Here is a 25,851-nt window from a genome sequence, read left to right on the forward strand (position 1 = left end):
TATTGTGTATGTCCTCCAGGCAGGAAGGTCGGGAGTCTATGAGCAGCTCATAGAATCTTATGTGTAGGAAGGAACTGCAGATGTTGATTTAAATTGAAGATAGACACAAATAGCTGGAGTAACTCAATGGAACAGACAGCATCTCTGGAGAAAAGGAATAGGTGACGCTTTGGGTCGAGACCCTTCTTCAGACAGATTCTTATGCTTTTCGGTGCGATAATAATTTGGTCACCAAAGATTTATTGTAAAATTGACCACAGTGTGGGTGGAATTGCAAACTGGAAATCATTAAGAACAGCAGTAAAAAAAAGAGTCCATTTGTTTTCCTCCGTGGGATTTTTTATGCTGCTGTGACTAATCAATTATTTTAATCAATTATTTTTATGTTTTTTCAACTTTTAGTTTAGTTGTTTAAATATACTGCAAAGTCCATGCCGCCCAGCGATTCCATTACACTGTAGACTAATGCTATCCTACACACTGGGGACAATTTACAATCTTTACCCCAAGCACTTTTAACCTACAAAGCTGTATGTCCTTGGAATGTGGGTGAACACTGGAACACCCGTGGAAAATCCTTGCAATCACGGGGAGAACATACAAACTCTGTTCAGACAGCACCCGAGGTCAGGATCAAATCTGGCACTCTCCGGCTGAGCCGCTGTGCCGTATGCACCATGCCTATAATAGACATTCCAAATTTGACATGAATAAATGTTGACCCTGAATAACATAACTTTCTTGGCATCTCCATTAAGTTTTCAAGCAGCTGTATTTTAGGCTAAGACTAGGTTGTGCTGGATGCTGGCCTTTTCTCAAAGCTTACCGGCGGACTTTGAGAAACTGGATGTTAGCGAGGCCACTGCGTGGATGGGGTGGTGTGAGGATGAGGGGGGCTGTGGATAGAAATACTTGGGGTGTGATCCTCCGTGGACATGCACCCACCCAGTTAGATAACGTGCCTCAGGTCGAACAGAGTTGCAACAGGAAGCTAAGCGCCAGGAGCAGGGCTCACCCTACTGCTGGAAACAGTGATGGCCAAGGTGGAATTCCCCAACCCCAGAAAACCACGGGTCAGAGTGGTACCCCCTGCATCTCAGCAGCTGATGCTTGGCCCAGCAGCCTTGTGAGCAGCGGCTGCATCATCAGACTCGCTGGGTGAGGGAAGGCCACCGAGCCCGGACCATGCTCACCTCGTGGATCGGTCAACGGAGAGGAGGTGGGGGGGGGGGGGGGGGGGGAGATGGCAATGGTGGCGGACACTGGACAAGGGGGCCCGGTGAGATGAATGGGGGGGGGGGAGTGGGTTCTTACCTCAGCGCCCTCAAGGTCGGCTGCGGAAGGCGCCCCCCCCCTCCCCAGGGAAACAAAGGCAGAAGAGGGCCAGGCGTGGAGAGGGACATCAGATCGCAGGTCGACTGCAATGGAGGCGGCGGCTGCAATGGGCCTTTGTGGCCAACTGCAGCTGGGACTGTAATATGGTGCCAAGATGGCACCACTTACCTATAGACTCAGTGGGCTGTTCTGTGCATTCTGTTCTCACCAGGGCGATTGTGTTTATGTACAGTGATAGTCTTGTTGAGCTATGTATTTCACTGTACCTGGGAACACATGACAATAAAGAGACCATTGCACCACTCATTGAAGGCGTGTCTGCAACCGCACTATTGACGCAGCTGGAATATCTGGAAGAGACTTCGGCAAACTCAATGCCACGTCCAAAATCTTGATTAGAGTGGCAAACGGTGCAAGATTGTGTGTTGTGTTCAGCAACTGTGTACTCTGTGACAGTCGAAACCACATGGGCCGGTTTGAATCCAGTCCAGAATACATTCCTATTTCACATCCAAAATATCACTACTAAACCCACGGGAATTTAGCTCGCGTCCTCCACTGACAACTGTTTCCCGTTGGCTGACAGAAGAACCAGGATAGAGTGGGTGTGGAGAGGATGGAAGAGCCGTTTCTGGAGTTACCTGGACGTTTACCTGCCTGCACATCTGGACGCCCGCAGCGACAGCTGTGGAGGGTTGAGGTCCCGACCACAGGGGGAAATGGAGGAGGACTGGCCAAATTTCTGTGCCTTCCACCACAGTGATGAATACTGTGGTGGATGTTTGTGTGAAAATGTTATTGTGCATTGTGAGTTCTTTATCATTGTACCGCTGCTGGCACATTCATTTCACTTGCACTCTATGTGCAATGTGACGAATAAAACCATATTGTATTGTATTGTATGTTGGAGAGTCTAGGACCAGAGGCCACAGCCTCAGAATTAAAGGAAGCACTCGCTAGAAAGGATGAATTTCTTTAGTCGGAGGGTGGTGAATCTGTGGAATTCATTGCCGCCGAAGGCTGTGGAGGCCAAGTCAGTGGATATTTTTAAGGTGGTGATTGATAGATTCTTGATTAGTACGGGTGTCAGGGGTTATGGGAAGAAGGCGGGAGAATGGGGTTGAGAGGGAAAGATAGATCAGCCATGATTTAATGGCGAAGTGGACTTGATGGGCCAAATGGCCTATTTCCACCCCCATAACATAAACTTACTTATGAACATGATCAGTGGGCTGGCAGAGTGAAGGTTTACATCATCAAGAATGTTCAGAAAGCAAGAGAGGGCAGGAACCAGTGGACATAGGTTTAAGGTGAGAGGGGAAAGATTATATGGGAACCGGAGGGGCAACTTTATCACACAGAGGGTGGTGGGCATATTGAACGAGCAACCAGAGGGCGTAATTGAGGCAGGTACTATAACAGCATTTAAAAGACATTTGGACAGGTACTTGGACAGGAAAAGTTTAGTCAAATGTTGGACAGGTGAGATTAACGTAGGTATCTTGGTTGGCATGGGCGAGTGGGCTGAAGGGCCTGTTAAATGCTGTATGACTCTATGAGTCTTTAACCCTGCAGCAAAAGGAGACGGTGGATGTGTGTGGTGTGGTTTCCCAGAATTGACTATTACAGCCAAGTGGCAGAATGCCATCTTACCCAAAGCTTCAAACAAGTACTGAGATCCTGCTGGGTTGGTGGTGAGCAAGGCCCTTCTCTCAGATCTTTCATATGTGGTTGGAACATTGGCCACACTTGCTGCCTTCATGAGGGAACTGTGGTTGGTTTAGAGGCCCAGCCCCTTCTGGAATGTGGTTATGCCAGGAAAGTCCGGGAGGTATTTGTCCTGCATGTCATAGACAGTTGCACAACATCACTGCGTTTTATGGTTTATTCCCAGGCCCCACACGGAGACAAATATCAGCTCAGTCAAAACATCAACTCAGTCAAAGACCCTCTCTAGTTTCCTGAAACTCCCTGGTCTTCCACAGCAAGGTGTTGTCCATTGCTAATTACTCCAAACCACCACGATCATAGGTCCTGGACTCACTACTGAGGGACACGCACAGGCTGCAGCAGTCACTGCAAGTTATTCATATCTCAAAGGAAGATATGGCTGCCATTTTGCCTCTTACCATTGGACACAAGTAGTTGCAATTTGTGCAAAAGCCCATCTTTCGGTTGTCAGGGGTTGTACATAAATAATAATTGATCTCCATTTTAAAAACACCTAATGAATTTAGTTTAGTTTAGCTTATAGTTTTAGTTTAGCTTATAGTGATACAGCGTGAAAACTGGCTCATCGGCCCATCAAATCCACGCCTACCAAAGATCACCCGTACACTAGTTCTATCCTACACACGAGGGACTTTTTGTACAGAAGCCAATTCACCTACAAATATGCACGTCTTTGGAATGTGGGAGGAACCCGGAGCACACAGAGAAAATCCACATGGTCACAGGGAGAACGTGCAAACTCCGTTCAGACAGTACCCGTCGTCAGCAGCGAACCCGGGTCTCTGGTGCTGTGAAGCAGCTGTTCTACCACTGGGCCACCACCACTGCCTGCGACAATGAATTACACAGATTCACCACCTTTTGGCTATACAGTGTACAGAACCTGCCCACATTTCTCTGTAATTGTTACCGCACTGAGTCTGCTGGTATCCGTCAGCACCTCCAGGAAGGGCGGAATACATTTTGTGGTTGGTTTAGATTTTTAAACAGGGTAATTCTTAGCTGGCATTGCGCCAACTCAGCACCTGTTCCCACCATATCATCAAAACATCCGTCTAACTTTTCACATCCTGTTCAGTTCTGTTAATTCTAGTTAAATTATTTCACAACATTTTCATAAACATATAGGTCGTGAAATTTTCACAGTGGCTGCTGGTGAACATGCGAGAGCATTGGCCACTGTATTTACTTACCTTTGACATATTCAGTTTAGTTTAGTTTGGAGATACAGTGCAGATACAGGTCCTTCGGCCCACCGAGTCCACGCCGACCAGCAATCCCCGTGCACGAGGACTATCCAACGCACTAAAGACAATTTACTATTTCTACCAAAGGCAAATTAAGCTACAAACATGTACTTCTTTGGAGTGGGAGGAAACCAGAGCACCCGGGGAAAACCCACGCAGTCACGGGGAGAACGTACAGACTCCCATAGCAAACAGCACCCGTAGTCAGGATCGAACCCAGGATTGAGCTTTTCACTGTATCTCGGTACACGTGACAATAAACTAAAACTGTAAAGCGGGTTTCTGGCGCTGTCAGCCAGCAACTTCACCGCTGCCGCCAGCTGTCCCACTGATATCAGTGGAAAGGGCAGGGATAAAGCTCTTGTGCATATTAAGTGCTGCTGACCAAAGATGGATTTCTCTCCCACCGTGCTGAAAGCAGGAGGGGTGAGCTGCATGAAGCCTGTCAGGGGAAGGAATGTATCCAACCCTCCAGCAAAATGATCGAATATTCTCAAAACCCTGACTAAACAAAAAAGTAATTCAGGGCAAGGTTGTAGCTGAGTTTGAGCAAAGCTAAAACAGCAACAGCATAAGGGGTGCCTTTAATGAGCATTATCAAGCAGGATATTTATGGCCCATCACAACTAATGGTACTCAATAATGTGCAAAATAAGGTTGAAGAAGGAAGCCGTTACTAAGTAAATCAAAAAGGTAATATATCAAAGTAAAATGTAGACCCTCGCCTTCATTGACAGTTTGATTCCCTCTTAGTGTTATACTTAGTCTATCTAGCCGTTTTGTCATCAATATTCATTGTGAAAAGAATATTAACGCAGGATTAAAAGGAGCATCTGCTTTAAGATGAGGAATAGATAATCTTATATAATCCAACAGCCAGTAAAGATAAATTATTAAATTAAATTAAACAACCCTTGTGATAAGGGACTATAGAGGGGAATGGTGTCTGTTATTGCCGATTGTCCACTTTAAACGAGTGAGGGATTTACTCCAACCACCTAGCAGTCACTTTGTGACACAACAAATTGTTTTCAAAATGCAAAGCTCTTAACAGCTAAAATGTTTTGTTTTTGTTCCTGCAAACTAATAAATACCAAAGGCTGAAGACACAAAATGGTGGAGTAACTTTAGGGGGTCAGGCAACATCTCTGGAGAAAAGGAAATAGGTGACATTTCGGGTCTCAACCCAAAACATCGCCTATTCCTTTTCTCCAGAGATGCTGCCTGACCTGCTGAGTTACTCCAGCGTTTTGTGACACAAGGTCATAAATAGTAGGAGCAGAATTAGGCCATTCGGCCCATCAAGTCAAACTCCGTCATTCAATCATGGCTGATCTATATCTCCCTCCTAACCCCATTCTCTTGCCATCTCCCCATAACCCCTGACACCCATACTAATCAAATATCTATCTATCTCTGTTTTCAAAATATCCATTGACTTGGCCTCCACAGCTTCCTGTGGCAAATAATTCCATAGATTCACCACCCTCTGACTAAAAATGTTTTTTCTCATCTCCTTCCTAAAGGAAATTCCTTTAATTCTGTGGCTATGACCTCTAGTCCTAGTGAAAACATCCTCTCCACATCCACTCTATCCAAGCTTTTCACTTTTCGGTATGTTTCCAAATGAAGTCTCCCCTCATTCTTCTAAACTTCAGCAAGTACAGGGCCAGTGCCTTCAAACGCTCAACATTAGTTGACCCACTCATTCCTGGGATCATTCCAGTACACCTCATCTGGACCCTCTCCAGGGCCAGCATATCCTTCCTCAGATACGGTGCCCAAAATGGCTCACAATGGCTAAATGCGGCCTGACCAGCACCTTATAAAGCCTCAGCATTACCCCGTGTCGGTCTTCAGTTTAAACCAGCATCTGTAGGTTCTTCCTACAAATACTATAAAGGCTGTTTGTTGCATCGTTTAATAGAGTATCATTGCACAGGTGTCGATCGATCGAAACAATTGCTTGTCCACTTCAATGACTTCCTGCAGTGTAACTAGCAGCATGTGTTCTCAGAGAGACCACTGGTTATCGTGGGGCACTCCGTCCGTTATAACCAAAATCGGTTATAAAGAGGTCCGTAATAATGAGGGTGGACTTTAATAAAGTACTGAAGATAATAGCTGAAGCAGATTCATGTGGGAACTATGGTGACATATCTTGCTTCTGAACAGGGAGCGGTGACGTTATCTGTTGCAAGCAAAGAGGTGTCTGCACCAACAGGAAGTAACACAATGTACTACTGTCAGTCTCACTTCCAGTTGCTGAAACTCTTTGCTTCATATTGAGTTGCAGTGTTTACTTCCATTGCAGAATTCCCAAACTCCACATCCCAAAGAACCCCTACTTGTGCTTGGCATCCTCCTAAATCAGCCAATTTTTTAAACGAACAATTGCTTCATAAAACTGAAATTCCATCAGGTGAATGAGCCAGGGCATTCTCAGTTGTGCTTTAACATGGAATCTCACTAGTGATGAGGTGCAGGGGCAGTGTCCAGGCACTTTCAAATGCCAGGGTGTCCTAATGGTAAGGTAATGGAAAAGTAAACATGGGGTGTAAACATGGTTACAACAAACCAACCGCTGAAGCAGAATCTTCCAATGCAAGGTCCTTGAACATAAGGTACTTCTTCAGAGACTGGGGGATGTGAAATGTCCTGATGGCCTGTAGTCGCCGATAGCCGACAAACTCGCGGATTTTCAGCCTGCATGTTTGCTTCAATGATGGCGGGTTCCTCCGATATCCATCGATCCAGGACAGGAAGTTGGTCATGGAAGCCAACTGCTTGGGGGCCTCCCCAGTGTTCTGAAATAATAATAACACACTTCAAAGCTTCAACAAGTATCACGACAGCTCAAACGTAACACCAGACAACTGTATAGCGCAGGAACAGGACCTGCAGCGTCCAAGCCAGACATGCCGCTACATTAAACTAATCTCTTCCGTCTGCATGTGATCCGTGCCCTCCATTTCACAACATAAAAATCAAACTCTGCACTGAGGGAGGGGGAGGTCTCCAATCTAAAATAAACAGAGTAATTTAATATCAATTTTAAACATTCAAGAGTTAAGGGTAGCACAGTGGTAGAGTTGCTGCCTCAGTGTCAGAGACCCGGGTTTGATCCTGAACTCGGGTGCTGTCTGTATGGAGTTTGTAAGTTCTCCCTGTGACCACGTGGGTTTTCTCCAGGCGCTCTGGTTTCCTCCTACACTCCAAAGATGCACAGGTTTGTAGGTTAATTGGCTTCTGTAAATTGCCCCTGGTGTGTGGGATGAGAAAGTAGGATAGCATAGAACTAGTGCATGGATGCTCATTGGTTGGTGCGAAGTCAGCTTCCACGCTGTATTTCTAAATTAACCTAAATTAAATTAGATGATGTTTGATCAAAACAAAAATATATGTTTTCATTTTTTAAAAATCAGCTCCATTTACTTCCATGACAGCAACCGAAAATATTATCCTCTTATTGAAGATACATCTCTTTTTCCCCAAACATGCAGCTCTCATCTTAATCAGAGGCACCCCATTTGGTTTGAGTCTCACGTCTGATAATAAAATAAGTTCAACTTATTTTCCGTCCTAATGTCTGGAAAGGTCGCAAAATAATAGCGGCAAGCCCATCTTTAGTTGCTTGAAACGACAAACTAACTGTTTAAATAGAACTGTAAAGAACTTTATAGAGCAGTGAATTCTAATCATATAGAACAGAAATAAGCCCCTCCATATCCACGCGAACCATCAAGCCCCCCCCCCCCCCACCCCATCACACAAATCCCACATATTTCTCTCACACTCCAATCAACCCATCCTCCTGTTCTCCTGCCATTTACCTACAGTGGCAGCAATTTACAGTCGGCATTAACCTACCAACCAGCACATCTTGATAACCAACTAAAGGGTTTCAACCCAAAATGCCACCCATCCTTTTTCTCCAGAGATACTGCCTGACCCACCAGCATCTGCCATTCCTTCCTACACATCACCAATTGTGTCTGGAGCAGTTTGTACTCCAGTGTGTCTATGTCCATCTGTACCTTGTTCCGGTATGTGATTTTTGCTCCGGAGAGGACCAGCAGTCGCAAACAATCAAGTTGTCCACTGCAGGCAGCCAGGTACATGGGGGTCACGCCCCAGTTGTCAGGAAGGTCTACATCTGCTCCATGCTAAAATGGAAATGAAAAAGGAAATGCTTGACTCTAAACTGTAATTGCAACATATTTTCCCTGGAACAGAACTACATGATGGAAGATGATTGGGGTTTCAGAGAAAAGGAAAGATATTTTGTTCACAATTAATTTTTTTTTGCAAAATATTTCACATTGCACTTTGATGGTTTGACAAATCTTTGGGCATGCAATATGATGTCTGTTCATCTCTGACCCGTGTCCAACCATCTATCGATCAAAACCCCTCCTCGCCTGTATCCACCTATTACTTGCCAGGCTTTATCCCGACCCTCTTCTCTTCCATCTCGACCCAAAACATCACTGATAAATGTTCTCCAGAAATGCTGCCTGCCCTGCTGAATTTACTCCATCACTTTGTGTTTTTTTCCTCTACCCATTCTGATATATTAATTCCAACACTGCAAGATCTGACTTTGCAAAATAATTTTCCACTTGGCATCTTGTAAACAAATCCAAATGTTTACCATCACAGGGTGGAGGGTACATGGAACGAGCTGCCAGAGGAGGTATTGGAGGCAGGTACTATAGCAGCATTTAAAGGACGCTTGGATAGGTACATGGATAGAAAAGGTTTAGAGGGATATGGGCCAAAGGTGGGCAGATGGGACTAGCGTAATTGGGGCATCTTGGTCTGTTTCCGTGCAGTACAACTCTATAGCTCCATGGTTCCCCTCCATCCGTTCTGGCTGATGTTTCATCAAAGAGTAATAAATGTGTTCCTGGTGGAATCTCTAGGATCAATAAAGTTCAACAATCCCTTTCCCATGAACTAGATTTGAAGCAATTGGGTGGCCACCATGGGAACCACATTCAGTCAACGATGGAAACAAAATGAGGGTCTGGACATAATTGGGCTCTATTTGCATATATAAACTAAGCTCTTCCTATAGCCAAGTCTTCTAAAGCAAAGGCTCCATGATTGGGGGCAGTGAATGGAGCAGAGGCAATTTTAAGCATTACCACCACATGCCTGTGTCGGGCATGTGGTTTAAAATTACTCCATTGTATCAAGATAAATGTAATAAATTGCTTTTGACTGCAATATTTTAATGTTAAAGTAGATTATATCGTTTAATCGAATTAAAGGAAATTAAAACAAGCCTGCAGTCGATCGGAATACTCCACTGTTTACCATAATTATTTCTGATTGAACGATCCAGGGAGAGCTCGGTAATTGGATTAAAAATTGATCTGAAGGTCGGAGATGGAGAGTTGCTTTCAGACTGGAGGTCTGCAACATGTGGTGTGCAACAGGGTCGGTCCACTGTTGTGCATTACTTATATTAACAACTTGGACAAGAGTAGGTGGCATGTTTGGTAGGTTTGCGGATGACATTAATATCAGTGGTATAGTGGAAACCATCTAAGATTACAATGTGATCCTGATCAACTAAGATAGTGAGCTAAGGAATGGCAGATGGAATGCAGATAAATCTGACGATGCATTTTGGTAAGATGTACGCAGGTACTATTACAATGTTTAAGAGGCGTATAGACAGGTGCATGGATAGGACAGGTTTAGAGGGATTATGGGCCAAAGGCAGGCAGGTGGGACAATGATGAAGGGTCTCGACCCGAAATATCACCTATTACTTCTCTCCAGAGATGCTGTCTGATCCGCTGAGTTACTCCAGATTTTTGTGTCTCTTCAGGTTGGACTGGTGCAGATGGGATATGTTGGTCGGTGTGGGCAAGTTGGGCCGAAGGGTCTGTTTCCAAACTGTATAACTCTATGACTCTAAACCAAGGCAGGACTTACATAGTAAATGCTAAGGATCTGGGGGGTGTTGTATAACCCTCAGGCTATGTTCTGATATCCTAGTGGTCTAGTCTTTATGCTTATTGATTCAATTTGTCACTGGCAATTATCCCTTGGTATTATGGAATGAGTAAGTAGCCATAACGGATAGTGTGTCACAGCACTAACCTGTATGAGCAGCAGAGCACAGTCAGGAAATAGCCCGATCACTGCATGGAGTGGAGTGGCCCCGTGTTTACACTGGCTGTTGGCATCTGCACCGTATTCCAGCAGTAACTCGATGCAAGCTCGCTGCCCTTTGTAGGCAGCCCAGTAGAGGGGGCTCTTGCCATAGTAATCCTTCTTGTTGATCTGATCCTCACCTGAAACCACACGCTGAGATCAAAAACTAACACCAAAGTGCAACACCCGACACATCAAAAGTACTTTACATCAAAGCCTTTTCACATAATCACACACATGGATCTTGTTATCAACTGCCTGTCAATGTACAAATAAGGAGGAGGATTATTGCTGTAACAAACACCAGTACCTGTGTTCTGTAATAATACGGATGCTTAGCACTGAGAAATAACCATGCAATATTGATTTATTTGTTAGTTTAGCCTAGTTTAGAGAAACAGCATGGAAACAGACCCTTCAGCCCACCATGTCCATGCTGTCAATTCCATCAATTACCCATTTACAGTAGTTCTATGTTATCCCATTTACGCGTCCAATCCCCACACATGAGGATTCATTTACTGAGACCAATTAACCTACAAACCCACATGCCTTTGCAATGTGGATGGAGTTTTTCACACAGAGAATTGTGAGTCTGTAGAATTCTTTGTCTCAGAGGGCAGTGGAGGCTGGTTCTCTGGATACTTTTAAGAGAGAGCTTGATAGGGCTCTTAAAGTTAGCGGAGTCAGGGGATATGGGGAGAAGGCAGGATTGTGGATGATCAGCCATGATCACATTGAATGGTGGTGTTGGCTCGAAGGGCCGAATGGCCTACTCCTGCACCTATTGTCTATTGAGTCTGGGGCACCCGGAAGAAACCCACATGTTACAGGGAGAACATGCTAACTCCACACAGACAGCACCTGAGGTCAGGATCAATCTCGGGTCTTTGGCGCTGTGAGGCAGCTGCTCTACCACTGTATTAATAAACTTTGATTTGAATCCTTGCAAATCTCTGCAAGTGCAATAAAGTGAAGCACACCATTCACTGTATACTAACTACACCAAAAACAATCAGGGTCAAGTCCCAAGGTTGAAAGAACTGATTTCCACTGGACTGTGTTGTATAAGCTCCCCTGGAGGCCGTCTCTGAAATATGTGGATAATTCATAAAGGATTCCTATTAACACTGTTACTCTCCTTCATTCCCACCAAAAGTTCCACAGCTCCCGTCCTCCCCCAGCTACCGGCTTGGGAACTTTAATGTGTTCTGCAAAATACAAAATCTAAATCCCAGATTGCAGATTCTTATGTCTTTCAGCTCAATGCTACAAAAGTTACATACATGCATAGCTTCTAATCTTCAAACGGACTTCTCCAACACTATCTCTACTGCTAAGCCGAGGTTCTGTAGATGAGGCTTTAGACCTTCAGCCACCCATTGTCTTTGATGAATCACACTTCTATTGACCACACAGTGATTACCAATCCCTCTCCCTCTTTACTAATTCCTCCATAATCATGCAATGATCAAGGTCTGTAATCTACTCCAGCCCTTGATGCACTCAATATACCCCTTGCACATCTTGCTTCCTCCCCCGCTCACTCTGCTCTCAAATCCAGGCACCTCAGATGGACTGTGTAGGAAGGAACTGCAGATGCTGGTTTAAACCAAAGATAGTAGACACAAAAAGCTGGAGTAACTCAGCGGGACAGGCAGCATCTCTGGATAGATGTAATGGGTGATGTTTTGGGTCGAGACCCTTCTTCAGACAGAGTCAGGGGGAGAGGGAGACACAGAGATAAGGAAGGGGGGAAAGATCAAGGAAAATGTAGAATAGATCATTGTTAGCTAGGAGAAGATGACAATCAGCTGGGTTACTCCAGCATTTTGTGTCTATCCCCCATTGCTTGAATTCTTTCTCTTTGTTGTAAAGCAACGTGACTCTTTCTAAATGCACGATACTATTGACTCAAGGCAGCTTCTAAAGGGACAGGACAGTGTTTCTACCACTGGTGCTGTAACTATCCCTGATAAATCTCATGAAATTGAAAGAGCCGGCCTGTTGTACCTGCAACACGGAGCAAGGCCTGCAGCCTTTCAAAGTTCCCTCGGCTTGCTTCACAGTGTAGGTCAGTCCATTTGTAGTTGTAATTGGGGGCTGTTCGGTATTGTCTTTCCTCGCCTGCCCCTGGATGAAATCTGGTGTTTTTCAGTTCCGTTCCGGACATGGAGCTAATATGAAATCCCATTGTAGTACTTCTGCAGGGAAAAAGAAACTGGGTGAAGGCCGGCTAGAGCGAGTGGAGGTGGAGGATGTTTATTGTAGTATAGTTTAGTTTAGAGATACAGCGCAGTAACAGGCGATCCTCACACACTGGCACTATCCTACACACACTAGGGACAATCTACAATTTTTACTGAAGCCAATTAAGCTGCAAACCTGCAAGTCTTTGGAATGTGGGAGGAAACCGGAGCACCCAGAGAAAACCCACGCGGTCACAAGGAGAATGTACAGTCTCCGTACTGACAGCACCTGTAGTCAGGCTGAAACCCTAGTCTCTGGCGCTGTAAAGCAGCAGCTCTACCTCTGCACCACCGTGCCGCCCTCAAGTGGGCAATTGTGTGAGAGTCTAGGACTAGAGGGCACAGCCTCAGAATAAAAGGATGTACATTTAGAATGGAGATGAAGAGGAACCTCATGAGCCAGAGATGGTTAATCTGTGGAATTCATTTTCACAGACAACAGTGGCTAAGTCATTGGGTATTTTTAAACCAGAGAATGATAGATTCTTGATTAGTAAGGGTATGGGGAGATGGCAGGAGAATGGGGTTGAGAGGGGAAAATTGATCAGTCAAGATTAATCTCCACATAGGAGATTAGTGGGCAAAATTAGGGCACATGGTATTCGGGGTAGAGTGCTGACGGATAGAAAATTGGTTGGCAGACAGGAAACAAAGAGTAGGGATTAACGGGTCCCTTTCAGAATGACAGGCAGTGACTAGTGGGGTACCGTAAGGCTCGGTGCTGGGACCGCATCTATTTACAATATACATCAATGATTTGGATGAAGGGATTCAAAGTAACATTAGCAAATTTGCAGATGACACAAAACTGGGTGGCAGTGTGAACTGTGAGGATGATGCTATGAGAATGCAGGGTGACTTGGACAGTTTGGGGGAGTGGGCAGATGCATGACAGATGAAGTTTAATGCGGATAAATGTGAGGTTATCCACTGGCCTCAAAAACAGGAAAGCAGATTACTATCTAAATGGTGTAAAGTTGGGAAAAGGGGAAGTACAACAGGATCTGGGGGTTCTTGTTCATCAGTCTATGAAAGTAAGCATGCAGGTACAGCAGGCAGTGAAGAAAGCGAATGGCATGTTGGCCTTTATAACAAGAAGAGTTGAGTATAGCAGCAAAGAGGTCCTTTTGCAGTTGTACAGAGCCCTAGCGAGTCCACACCTGGAGTATTGTATGCAGTTTTAGTCCCCTAATTTGAGGAAGGACATTCTTGCTATTGAGGGAGTGAAGCGTAGGTTTACAAGGTTAATTCCCAGGATGGCGGGACTGTCATGTGCTGAGAGAATGGAGCAGCTGGGCTTGTACACTCTGGAGTTTAGAAGGATGAGAGGGTTTCTTATTGAAACATATAAGATTGTTAATGGTTTGGACACGCTAGAGGCAGGAAACATGTTCCCGATGTTGGGGTAATCCAGAACCAGGGGCCACAGTTTAAGAATAAAGGGGTAAGCCATTTAGTACGGAGACGAGGAAACACTTTTTCTCACAGAGAGTTGTGAGTTTGTGGAATTCTCTGCCGCAGAGGACGGTGGAGGCAGGTCCTCTGGATGCTTTCAAGAGAGAGCTAGATAGGGCTTTTAAAGATAGCGGAGTCAGGGGATATGGAGAGAAGGCAGGAACAGGGATACTGATTGGGGATGATCATCCATGAACGCTACCACATATTTCCTGTAGTAAAGTGACCAGAACTATACAACATACAGGTCCACCATTTATTTTCTGGCAACTGGTGGGCTGGCACCTTCTTTAATCCCAAAATAGGTACGAGAGCGCACTTGAAAACCCCTCTGGAAGTCCCCCCCCCCCCCCCGAAAACATGGCACCTTGGCTGGATAAGCCGGCCAATCTCAACCTCATCGGGACTTCCGCAGCCGATCAGCGGGACGAATTTGACCCCTGTGGACGGGGCCCCGGAACTCCCGCTCGGCTGGAGCCGGCAGACCTGTTCCCATAGATGGCATCCGAGACCGGTATCTCAGCCTCCCCGAGGACGATCCAGAGCATTCCCAAGGCTCTGTAACCAACAACCAAAATCAGTGCTACATTCACTGAGTAAAGGCACCATCTAAATCACACCCAAGCCAAGTTTAGAATAGTTTTAAATATAGATTGAGGACATTTGATCTGTCGCAGCTGTGCTGTATTTCTGGACTAAATTTAATTCTATTGTTTTCATCCTCTGTCCCCCGACCCCCACTCCCTCCAAACTTCTTTAAATATTTTTCTATTTATTTCCAAAACTTATTATTTATTTTGCTTTCAAGACTGCTAACGGGGTGGCATTCCAAGCTGAAAGAGCTTCCAATGTAAGACTCAGTCTTTTATTCACAAATATTCAAGCCATGTTAAATTTGGTTGTAGCATTGGGGAAAGGACATTTGGTTCCGTTCCACTGGACATAAGGCTGCCTAGTTAGTACATCACAGGCTGGCCTACAGAGATGCAGTAATCAGCAGTTGCTGAGGCAAAGCAAGGTTCAAAGAAAATTATAGTGGTACAAAAAGATTCTGAGTTAATTTGTATCCTAAGTTCCTCATCTCGATTTATGGTGGGTGCGTCTGGAAGTCAGAAGAAGAGTCCTTCCATTTTAAAACTGATGAACCTGAACATTGATGATCCCCGATCAAATCAAAACCTTCTTGATTTGAACTGAAATATGCTGTTGCACAAAGATATTTTCTGGTAGAAAATGCAACCGAGTATGACATATGTTTATGAGCTTCTGCTAATATTATTGTTGCCCTTTTTAGTTTTCTAAAGTAGGACGTTCTTACTGTTAAAGTAGAAGAGTTCAAGTTATTGGATCCTATGTGTATTCATTTGAAGCTTCCCAAGAGGAGAATTCAGATCAATTCAAGATTATTGAAAGGCTTGTTGGTTCCAATGTTTCTTTTTCTCTAATCATGAGTACATTTGGAAGAGTGGAAGTGAACTGGATGCCTCACAACTGATTTAGATCTGAAATGAGCATGGCATGTTATAGAAACTTGAAAACTTAACAGATAGAAGTGGCAATGCAGTATGTGACCTCCTGGATCTTCCTCACTTTCATGACTAATCCTGCATCTTGTTAACTTTCCTGCTTTGTCTCATATACAATGATTCTCTTGGTGTTTGAAGATCTCAGCATTGAATATATTCAATACCCTCCAAATATATTCAATGCCTCCAAAGCCCTCTGAGATAGAGATTTCCAAAGATTTGCACTCATAAGTGATGTTCATATATGATATGAGTAGTATTAGGCAATTTGTACCTTCAATTCTACTTGGTCATTCAATCATGGCTGATCGATCTTTCCCTCTTAACTCCATTCTCCTGCCTTCTCCCCATAATCTATCTATCTTTGCCTTAAAAATACCCATTGACTTGGCCACCAAAGCCTTCTGTGGAACCAAAGGTCTTTCTGTGTTGCCTTCCCAGCTTAGAATATAGAAAATGGCCTTATTGTCATATAACATTTGGTACAACGAAATTTAAAATGTTTCACATATCACATTTTAGACGAATATCAACTGGAAAGCAATAAAAAAAGGCTGCATACACACCCAACCCTCCATCCTTCTGTCGATTTCACCGTTACCATGTCACTATGTCGAAGCGTTCCTGGCGGCCACAAACTTTTCTTATGACCTGTTAGGGATCACTTGTCTTGTGGATCTCTGAACGGCAACTCCACTAGAGTGTCCGGGGTGGGACCAACCTTTCTTGGTTTCTGTTATAACTTCATAAATTATAGGAGTAGAATTAGGATATTCGGCCCATGAAGTCTACTCCACCATTCAATCATGGCTGATCAATCTTAGTACCCTCTCAACCCCATTCTCCTGCTTTCTCCTCATAATCCCCGACCCCCTTACCAAACATAGGGGAAGTTCTTAATTCTAGGAACCAACCAACTGAATTTACACTGTGTCAGTGGTACCATGTCCGTTTTGTTTTTCCTGAAGTCTGAAGAGCTGCACACACAAACCAAATTGTGGCCACAGCAAATGTCTGCACTATCTTAGCAAGATCTCCTTACTTTTGTATTTCTTGAGTGCTGTACCATTGTAGTAAAAGGCCAAAATACATTTTTCACAGCTAACTGCATACTGTATGTAAACTTTCTCCGTCTCGTACACAAGTGCATGCTCTGTCCTCAATTCCTAGCTCTTTAACATTAAAACAAACAGTTTTTCCATTCTTCCTGTCAAAGTGTGCAACTTCACAGTCTTCCACATTTATTATTTGCTTTCCCATTCACTTATTCTGTCCATCTCCCTTTGTAGATGTTTTGGCATCTTCCTCATAGCTTATTAACTAACATCAGCAAGTGTGGATACATTACAGTGTATTTTCACCCGAGTCATTAATATAAATCAGGTCTGGTACTGATCCGCAAGTTCCCACACCATTCACAACTTGCCAATCTTAAAAATATCCATTTACTCCCATTTTACTGTCCCCTAACCAACCCTCTCACCATTCTAATATGTTATTCCTATCCCCACAAACGTTTATATTATGTGGCAATTTATATCTGTTAATATTACCTTTTGTTTTGAAAATCCAGAAAGGCTACGTCTATAGGTTACTCATTGCTTACCATGCAGATTGCACCCTCAAAAACTCTGTTATCTTTATCAAACAATGTGTTTGTCATGACTTCCCCTTGATAAAATCACATTGATTCTGCTGAATCAAAGTACTGATGCATCGTGTATCGCTTGAACAGCTTACACCCCAGCGGTATGAACATTGACCTCTAATTGTAAGTAAACCTGTCTTATCCTTGTTATCCCTCTCTCTGCACCCCTCCCCCTTCCCAGATCCCCGACCAGTCTTACTGTCTCCGACTACATTTTACCTGTTGACTTAGTTGTTACCTTCTCCCAGCTAACAATGATCTATTCTACATTTTCCTTGAACTCCATTACCTTTGCCCTGTTTTCATACCTTACACTTCTTTATTTATGTATCTCCCTCTCCCCCGACATCAGTCTGAAGAAGGGTCTCAACCAGAAACATCACCTATTCCTTCTCTCCATAGATGCTGCCTGCCCCACTGAGTTACTCCAGCAGTTTGTGCCTATCTACTGTTTTATTAACACTATTACTTTGTCCATTATGCTGGTGTCTAACAATTTGCTGAAAACTATTGTTAGGTTAACTTGTCTGTGGCTTCTTATTGTTTTTGTTTCCTCTCTTATGGAAAAAGAACTATGAGACCATATTTGTTACAAAGCAATTTGGTGGGTTTGTCCCAGAATCCTGGGAATTCTAAAAGGCAGGCATTAATTTCTATGGTAAGAAAGTAATGTATTTGCAAGCCTTGCTACTGTACGGCCACTAATCCTAATCCCCACTCTTCAATTTGAGAGGATGGAGGCATTTAGTATCAATTCCCACGTCAGCAATGATTTCAAAACATACCTACCAGTAGTCATGAATGTCCTTCTTCAAAGCTGACCGTAGTGTTACTGGTTCACAGAGGTTTTACCTCGCTTGGATGAGTTGTTCCTGAAGACCAGACTGGGATGCACTGCATGTAATGTAACAAATGCATTTAAAATGCTTAACTTAAAACTCCTTACTTTGATAGCTAGTCGCCAAATGCCTGTGACATCCAAGAAAAACAGTTGAAGTCTTCTTCCCAATAACTTTAGATATTAAAACATGAATATTGAAATATTTTCATGTCACCAGATTTTTAAAAAAATCAACGGATAACCCTCTTATAAGGAGAAAACACATTTTCATATTTTATCTTTTGCCATTACTTCTGATGACATCAAGAACATTTGAAAATGCTGCTCTTACATTCACACTTGCTGCAAGTGGCAAGAGTGCATTTGGTTTTTAGAGTCACAATCACCCTCAACCCCCCAGCATTGCCATAACATACCCTGGGGGTTTCAGCGGAACATGGAACAATAAGCAGGGAATAATAATTCCCCTCTTTGAAATACAACAAGACTGAACCTAATTCACGAGGTTCCTCTACCACACTGGCTGATATTGACCAGCACTGCTGCACAGATCCAAGCTCACCTGCATGGCCCCATCAATGGCAATCAAGCCATGGCAGGTAGATACTGAATGACTCCAAGCAATTTTGACTAACAAAAGTTTATGCTTAATTGCTGAGTTATCAGGTGACCCTAAGGGCCTCTGGTGGCCTATTTGTGCTGTCAGGGTCTCCATCCCCAGTGACCTCCCAAGAGGTCCATCTGCACTTTGTAACCATACACTTGCCCTCCAAGCAGAGGTGACTCAAAATGCCACATTTATGGTTACATTTGGAAATTCAGAAATTCCATTGACATGGGAATTAAAAATAAACAGCTGAACTTGAATCCATTAACCCCCCCCAACAAATTGAACAGACGCAGAGAGAGCAGGGGGAAGGGGGGGTGAGGTTTCGGCCCCCTCTCTCTGCAGCAACCAGCACGACCCCAGTGCACACGTCGGGAATTGGTGCATTAACTCGACCCCCAGAGGTGGGAGACGGGGAGGGAAGCGAGCAGACCCTCCCGCACCCCGGTCCCAAGCCCTTGCCCTCACGGTGCTACCTGCCAGTAGTCAGTAGTCAGCCGGCGCTGTCCGCGGTGCTGAACGCCGTCCTGTCTCTCAGCCTTGCTGCCGGGGTGCGCTCACGTCCCCTGCCCTGAACCCGCACGTAAAGCCACCACCGCTGTATGCGTGCGCGTCCCCGAGGCTCCAAACTCTTACCCAAAGATAGTATCTTTGCTCTTACCTTACAGCAAAACTTTGTATTTGTTTTTAAACATTCCGCACATTGCACCCGACTCTAAATAGAAACTTGAAAGAAGACACAACTGCTGCAGTCTCCCAGGTCAAAACCCATTTTCTGCAGCTCAAGACGGTTTTTTTCCCCTCCTTGTCTCAATATCAGTGAAATCAATTTTAAAGCTTCAGTGCTGATCTATAGGAGGCAATAAAACATAGGAGGTCAAAGAAAAAAGACGCACAGTGCTGGAGTAACTGGATCAGGGAGCATCTCTGGAGAACATGGATAGGTGATGTTTTGGGTTGGGATCCTTCTTCAGACAGATTTTATAGGATTGGAGGAGAAAGCTGCAAGTGAGAAGGGGCAGGACAAAGCGACAGGTGAATACAGGTGAGGGAGGGGTGAGGGGGAGGGAGGGGGTGATGGGTAGATGGTGGGACAAAGGCCAGAGACAACAGATAACTGAGTCTCCTGATTGCTGACCATTTTAACTCATCTTCCCATAGTGACCATTCTGTCTTGGGCCTCCTCTATTACCAGAGGGAGACCACATGTAAACTGGAGGACCAGCACCTCCAATTGCACTTGGGTAGCTCACAATCCAAAGGTATGAACGTTGAATGTAGAAAGGAACTGCACATTCTGGTATAGACAAAGTGCTGGAGTAACTCAGCCGGGTCAGACGGCATCTCTGGAGAGAAAGGATGGGTGATATTTCGGGTCGGGACCCTTCTTTAGACTGAAAGTATAGGTGAGGGAACTGAAGGTAAGGAACGGGTGAACAACAGAGGCCAACAGAGGAGGAGGACTGAACTTTGGTGCCTTCCCTCACAGTGGGAAACTTTGATTCTGCTGTGTGGGGATGTCTATGTTAAAGACTATCGAGTTCTGTGCTTTTTTTTATTCGTATGGCTGTATGGTGACCACAAATTTCACTGTACCAATCAGTACATGTGACAATAAATGTCTCTTGTCTTGACTCTCTCTTGTCTGGTCTTGAAAGGCCAGAGCAAAGCAAGGCCAGAAACAGACAAGCGAATAAGGGTGGAGCCCATACTGGCCCATTGTTGGCTGGGGAAGTGGTGATAACAAAGGGGTACAGGGATGCGAACAGTGGAACTAGGACAACTAGGGTGGGGAAGACGGGGGAAGGCAGGGGTTACTTAAAATGAGAGAAATCAACATTCATACCGCTGGGTTGTAAGCTGCCCAAGTGAAATATGAGGTGCTGTTCCTCCAATTTGCATGTGGCCTCACTCAGAGGAGGCCCGGGATAGAAAGGTCAGTGTGGGGATGGGAAGGGGAGTTAAAATGTTTGGAAACAGCAAGATTGCATAGGCCATGGCATAGGTGTTCAGCAAAACAATCGGCCCGTCTGTGCTTGGTCCCACCGATATATAGGAGTCCACACCAAGAACAGCGGATACAGTAGAAGAGGTTGTAGGGAGGCACCTGAAAGGACTGTCACCTGGAGGGAGTCAGTATAAGGACAGCCGGTGCTTGATAGAAGACACAATTGCTGCAGTCCTAAGCCAAAACCTACCTTCACGTAACACTTGTGCACACACATTTTCAGCATAGATCGCTTCAACTCATATTCCTGAAGTTCTGGCCAATTTTTCCTCTCCTTGTCTCAATATCAGTGAAATCAATTCTAAAGCTTCACTGCTGCATTATGTATAACATGATATTGAACTAAGGATCTTTAAGAAATGATAAAATAATAGACCGAAAGTGCTGGAATAACTCAGTGGGTCAGGCAGCACCACTTGAGAACAGAGATGGGTGATATTTTTGGTTGGGACCCTTCTTTAGACAATAGACAATAGGTGCAGGAGTAGGCCATTCGGTCCTTCGAGCCAGCAGCAACAGTCAATGCGATCATGGCTGATCATCCACAATCAGTACCCCGTTCCTGCCTTCTCCCCATATCCCCGGACTCCGCTATCTTTAAGAGCCCTATCTAGCTCTCCCTTGAAAGTATCCAGAGAACCGGCCTCCACCGCCCTCTGAGGCAGAGAATTCCCTGTTTTAAATGGCCTTATTTTAACTCTCTCTCCTTTCTTCAGTAGTGGGACCACATTTGCTATACTCCAATCCACAGAATCAACACCAGAACATACAAATCCATAGAAGATAAACCTGAGCATCCACCATTTCTAACCCAAACTCTTTCAATACTCTGGGATGCAACTCATTGGACTACTTTGGATTTATTGGTTTTCAATCTCGCCACTTTGTTTCATGCTATTTTTTCACATTCAATTCAGTTTCTCATTCTCACTGTTTAGTTTAGTTTAGAAATAAAGCATGGAAACGGACCCTTCAGATCAGAGTCTGTGCCGACAAGCAACCCCCACACTATCCAACAGACTAGGGACAATTTACAATTTTATCAAGCCAATTAACCTACAAACCTGTACATCTCTGGGTCTGGGAGAAAACCAGAGCATGCGGATAAAATCTACGCTGGTCACGGGGAGAACGTACAAACTCCGTACAGACAGCACCCGTAGTCAGGATCGAACTAGGGTCTCTGGCACAGTAAGGCCACAACTCTATCGCTGTGCCACCGTGCCACTGCATTCCTGCTTCCTTCAATTGCCAGGTTTTACAAATCTTCTGTGAAGGCAGAAGCAAAGTAATTGTTTAATTTCTCGATCCTTTATAAACTCTCCAGCCTTTGCCCATCAGGAGCCAACAGCTGTACTTGTCAGTCTTTCTATTTTTAACATACTCGTGCCTAATATAAAGTGTAATGAATGATATTACAGCAGATCAGAGGAAATTAAATGAATTCTCTGAAATTCAGTAATTAGAGATAATCGACCTTCAGCTTCTCTATATGCGATGTGCGGTGAGATTCATTTGGCATTTCCCGATAATCTCTGTGTTTTTAATCAAATTATTTTTACTCTCAGCAAGTCATGGAAGAAGCAACTGAAACTAACAGTGGAAATATTTCCAGTTCTAGGTTTTTGGAAACTGAAATGATAATCCAATTCTTAAAATCAATGGACAAAACAAATATTCAGTAAAATACAAAGTGCTAGAATAACAAAAGGTCAGGCAAGATAATTCATGACAAAAATAAGTGATGCTTTGTGTTGGGACCCTTCATCAGACTCTAATTCACTCTGAAGGGTCATGTATTGTTTTTCTGCTGACTGGACAGCATGCAACAAAAGCTTTTCACTGTACCTCGGTACACGTGACAATAAACTAAACTGGACCATGTTCTCACGAAGGGGTGCAACCTGAGACAGTGCCTATCCATGTCTTGTGGAGATGCTGCCTGGTCCACTGAGTTACTCCAGCACTTTATGTTTTGCTCTTAACATTTCTACATTTTGGCGATATTATATGACAAAGATTGGTGATAGTCATAAATGACTGGTGAACACAGCCTCATAAAATCCATAACACGGAAGCATTTCCAACCTATTGTATGTCCACATTTGTTAAAAAATGCACAGCATGGACTGAGTTTGATTCTGATCAATTTGATTCTGAATTTGATTCTGACCGGAATTGGGGCTCAACACCTCCCTGTGTGCCTGGGTCCTGGACTTTCTCACCGCCAGGCCCCAGGTAGTCAAGATGGGAGGGAATACATCGAAGTCCCTCATCCTGAGCACAGGATCGCCCCAGGGTTGCGTCCTCAGTCCCCTATTGTACTCCCTGTACACACATGACTGTGTGGCTAGGTTCAGCTCCAACTCAATAATTAAGTTTGCTGATTACACTGTGGTGGTGGGCCTGATCTCAGACAACGATGAGAAGGCCTACCGGGAGGAGGTGGCTGATCTAGCACTCTGGTGCCAGGATAACAGCCTCCTCTTGAACATCAAAAAAACTAAGGAGCCGATCGTGGACTTTAGGAGGGCACATCATCTGAGGACGTACACTCCATTGAGGATAAATGGGGATCCTGTGGATAGGGTGAGCTGTTTTAAATATCTGGGAGTCCACATCTCTGAGGATATGACATGGACATCACACGCCTCTGCACTCGTAAGGCAAGGCAGAGCCTTTACCACCTCAGGCAATTGAGGAAATTCAGAGTGTCTCCGAGGGTCCTCCAGTGCTTCTACGCAGCGGCTGTGGAAAGCATCTTGTCCGGAAACATTACCATCTGGTTTGGGAATTGCTCTGCCCAGGACAAGAAGGCTCTGCAGAGAGTAGTGCGTTCGGCCGAACACACTATGGGAACTTCACTCGCCCTCCTGCAGGAACTATAGGCAAGGGAAGGCAACTTTATTTATATAACACATTTCATACACGAGGCAGACTCAAAGTGCTTCACATAAAAACATGTCATACAATAAAATGAAATAATAAAATGAAATAAAATAGAACTAAAAGAAAAGAAAAGCAAAATTTAAAATGCATTATAAAAAGTGCAAAAGTTGAAAGTGCAATGTAGTTAAGATTTAGCTGAAAGCTAAAGTAAACATAAAAGTTTTCAGTCTTGTTTTAAAAGTGGTCAAAGTTGAGGCAAGCCTTAAATCTTCAGGAAGTTTATTCCAGCTATTTGTTGCATAGTAACTAAATCCTGCTTTCCCATGTTTTGTATTTACTCTGGGAATCACTAACAGATTGGTTTCAGAAGATCTTAGCAGTCTAGAAGGCTTATATAGTGGAAGCATGTCAGTGATATACTTTGGTCCTAAACCATGTAGTGATTTATAGGTGAGCAGCAGGATTTTAAAATCAATTCTCTGACATACAGGGAGCCAATGTAAGGATTTAAGAATTGGTGTAATGTGTTCAAATTTTTTGGTCTTTGTTAGAACTCTAGCAACAGCGTTCTGAACAAGCTGTAGCTGCCTGACAGTTTTTTTCGGAAGACCTGCAAGGAGACCGTTACAATAATCTGGCCTGCTAGTAATAAAGACATACACATCAGGAGGTGCAACTCCAGAGCCAATAAAATCATGGGGGACCCCTTCCACCCATGCAACGGACTGTTCCAGCTGCTACGGTCAGGCAAACGCCTCTGTTGCCATGCTGTGAGAACGGAGAGGTTGAGAAGGAGTTTCTTCCCAGAGGCCATTCGGACTGTAAACTCCCATCTCACCAGGGACTAACTTTGCTGAACGTTTTTCCTTCCAATATTTAATATGTAAAATAATATGTGTGTTTATGATTGTGTTTATAGTTTGTTTGGTTGGTTGTTTGTTTGTCTTTTTGCACAAAGTCCACGAGCATTGCCACTTTCATTTCACTGCACATCTCGTATGTGTATGTGACGAATAAACTTGACTTGAATTGACTTGATTTGATCTGGGAGCTTTCTCTGTGGAATTTGCACTTCCATGAAGCTGTGTGAGTTTCCTGAGCAATCCAGTTTCCTCCAGCATCCCAAAGCTGCACTGCTTGGTCCTGTAAATTGTACATAATGGCAGATGAAATGATGGCCGTGGATAAAGTGAATAGTCACAGTCTTTTCTCCAGCTTAAAACTGGAGGGATAGATTTAAGGTGAGAAGCAAAATTCCTAAAAAGGGCGAGAGGGGCAACTTCATCTACACAGAGGTGTATATGGAATGTGTAGTAACAAGAAGTGGTAGAAGCAGGTACAATGCCCCCACATGACTCTTGCAAACAGTATACGTGTCCAAGTGTCTTGTAAATGTAACACACACTTGGACAAGTATACAGAGAGGTTTGAAGGGATATGGGGCAGGCACAGGCAGATGGGAAAAGTTCAGTCAGGCACCTTGGTCAGCATGGATGAGTTGGGCTGAATGGACTGTTTCTGTGGCTGCAAATCTCTATGGATGGATGGCATAGAATCGGGGCTGGTTCTGGGGGGGGGGGGGGGGGGGCCCATGGGGGAATGGGACAGAGTGAGATTGCTCTAAGAGCTGGCATAGACTTGGTGGGCCACTACAAATTTCATATAAAAGTTGCTGTAAGACTTAATGTCAACAAATTCAAACTAAGATTTAAAGTTTAGCAGTTTATCCAAGAGAGAAATTTAAGAAACAAAACTATTTTTTGGAAAATTTTATTATCTGTAATTTGTCATCTTTTCTTTAATAAAGATTACAGTAAGAAGCTAGTCGATTTGGTTATTTACAGATATTACATTGCTGATGATTTTTCTAAAAATTAACAAATCTGTGCTCATTGCAGAGCCAGCTCTACACATTATCTTACACTAGACAGTAAAACATTTTAATCTCCTTCAGTATATAAATACATCACTGGTACTATATACAACTGCAAGTCAGTGCGAATCAGCGACCAATATTTCCTGCAGAGATCAAGTGGTGACAGACATGCCAATACCAAGAAAATATCAGTGCAGATACTGCACTAGTAAGAAAAGCAAAACATCGACAAGGATTTTGTTGTTAATGATGGTGGTGGTGGTGATGG

General features: G+C 44.0%; 1 protein-coding gene across 2 annotated transcripts; it reads right to left on the reverse strand.

Moving 5' to 3' along the window:
- Positions 1–1,495: 1,495 nt before the first annotated feature.
- On the reverse strand, positions 1,496–19,366 carry LOC129704775 (poly [ADP-ribose] polymerase tankyrase-2-like). Of its 2 annotated transcripts, XM_055648117.1 has the most exons (6): positions 19,287–19,366; positions 18,152–18,256; positions 12,498–12,688; positions 10,431–10,624; positions 8,351–8,479; positions 1,496–7,120 (listed from the first exon to the last, which is right to left on the reverse strand). In XM_055648117.1, exons 3-6 carry the CDS (start codon positions 12,676–12,678, stop codon positions 6,881–6,883), a joined length of 744 nt encoding a protein of 247 aa, XP_055504092.1. In that variant the 5' UTR covers positions 12,679–12,688; positions 18,152–18,256; positions 19,287–19,366; the 3' UTR covers positions 1,496–6,880. The 2 variants fall into 2 exon arrangements, with proteins under 2 accessions (XP_055504092.1, XP_055504093.1); XM_055648118.1 differs by lacking the exon at positions 19,287–19,366 and having other exon boundaries at positions 18,152–18,344.
- Positions 19,367–25,851: the final 6,485 nt, after the last annotated feature.

The sequence above is a fragment of the Leucoraja erinacea genome, chromosome 16, assembly GCF_028641065.1.
Source record: "Leucoraja erinacea ecotype New England chromosome 16, Leri_hhj_1, whole genome shotgun sequence".
Taxonomy (NCBI): domain Eukaryota; kingdom Metazoa; phylum Chordata; class Chondrichthyes; order Rajiformes; family Rajidae; genus Leucoraja; species Leucoraja erinaceus.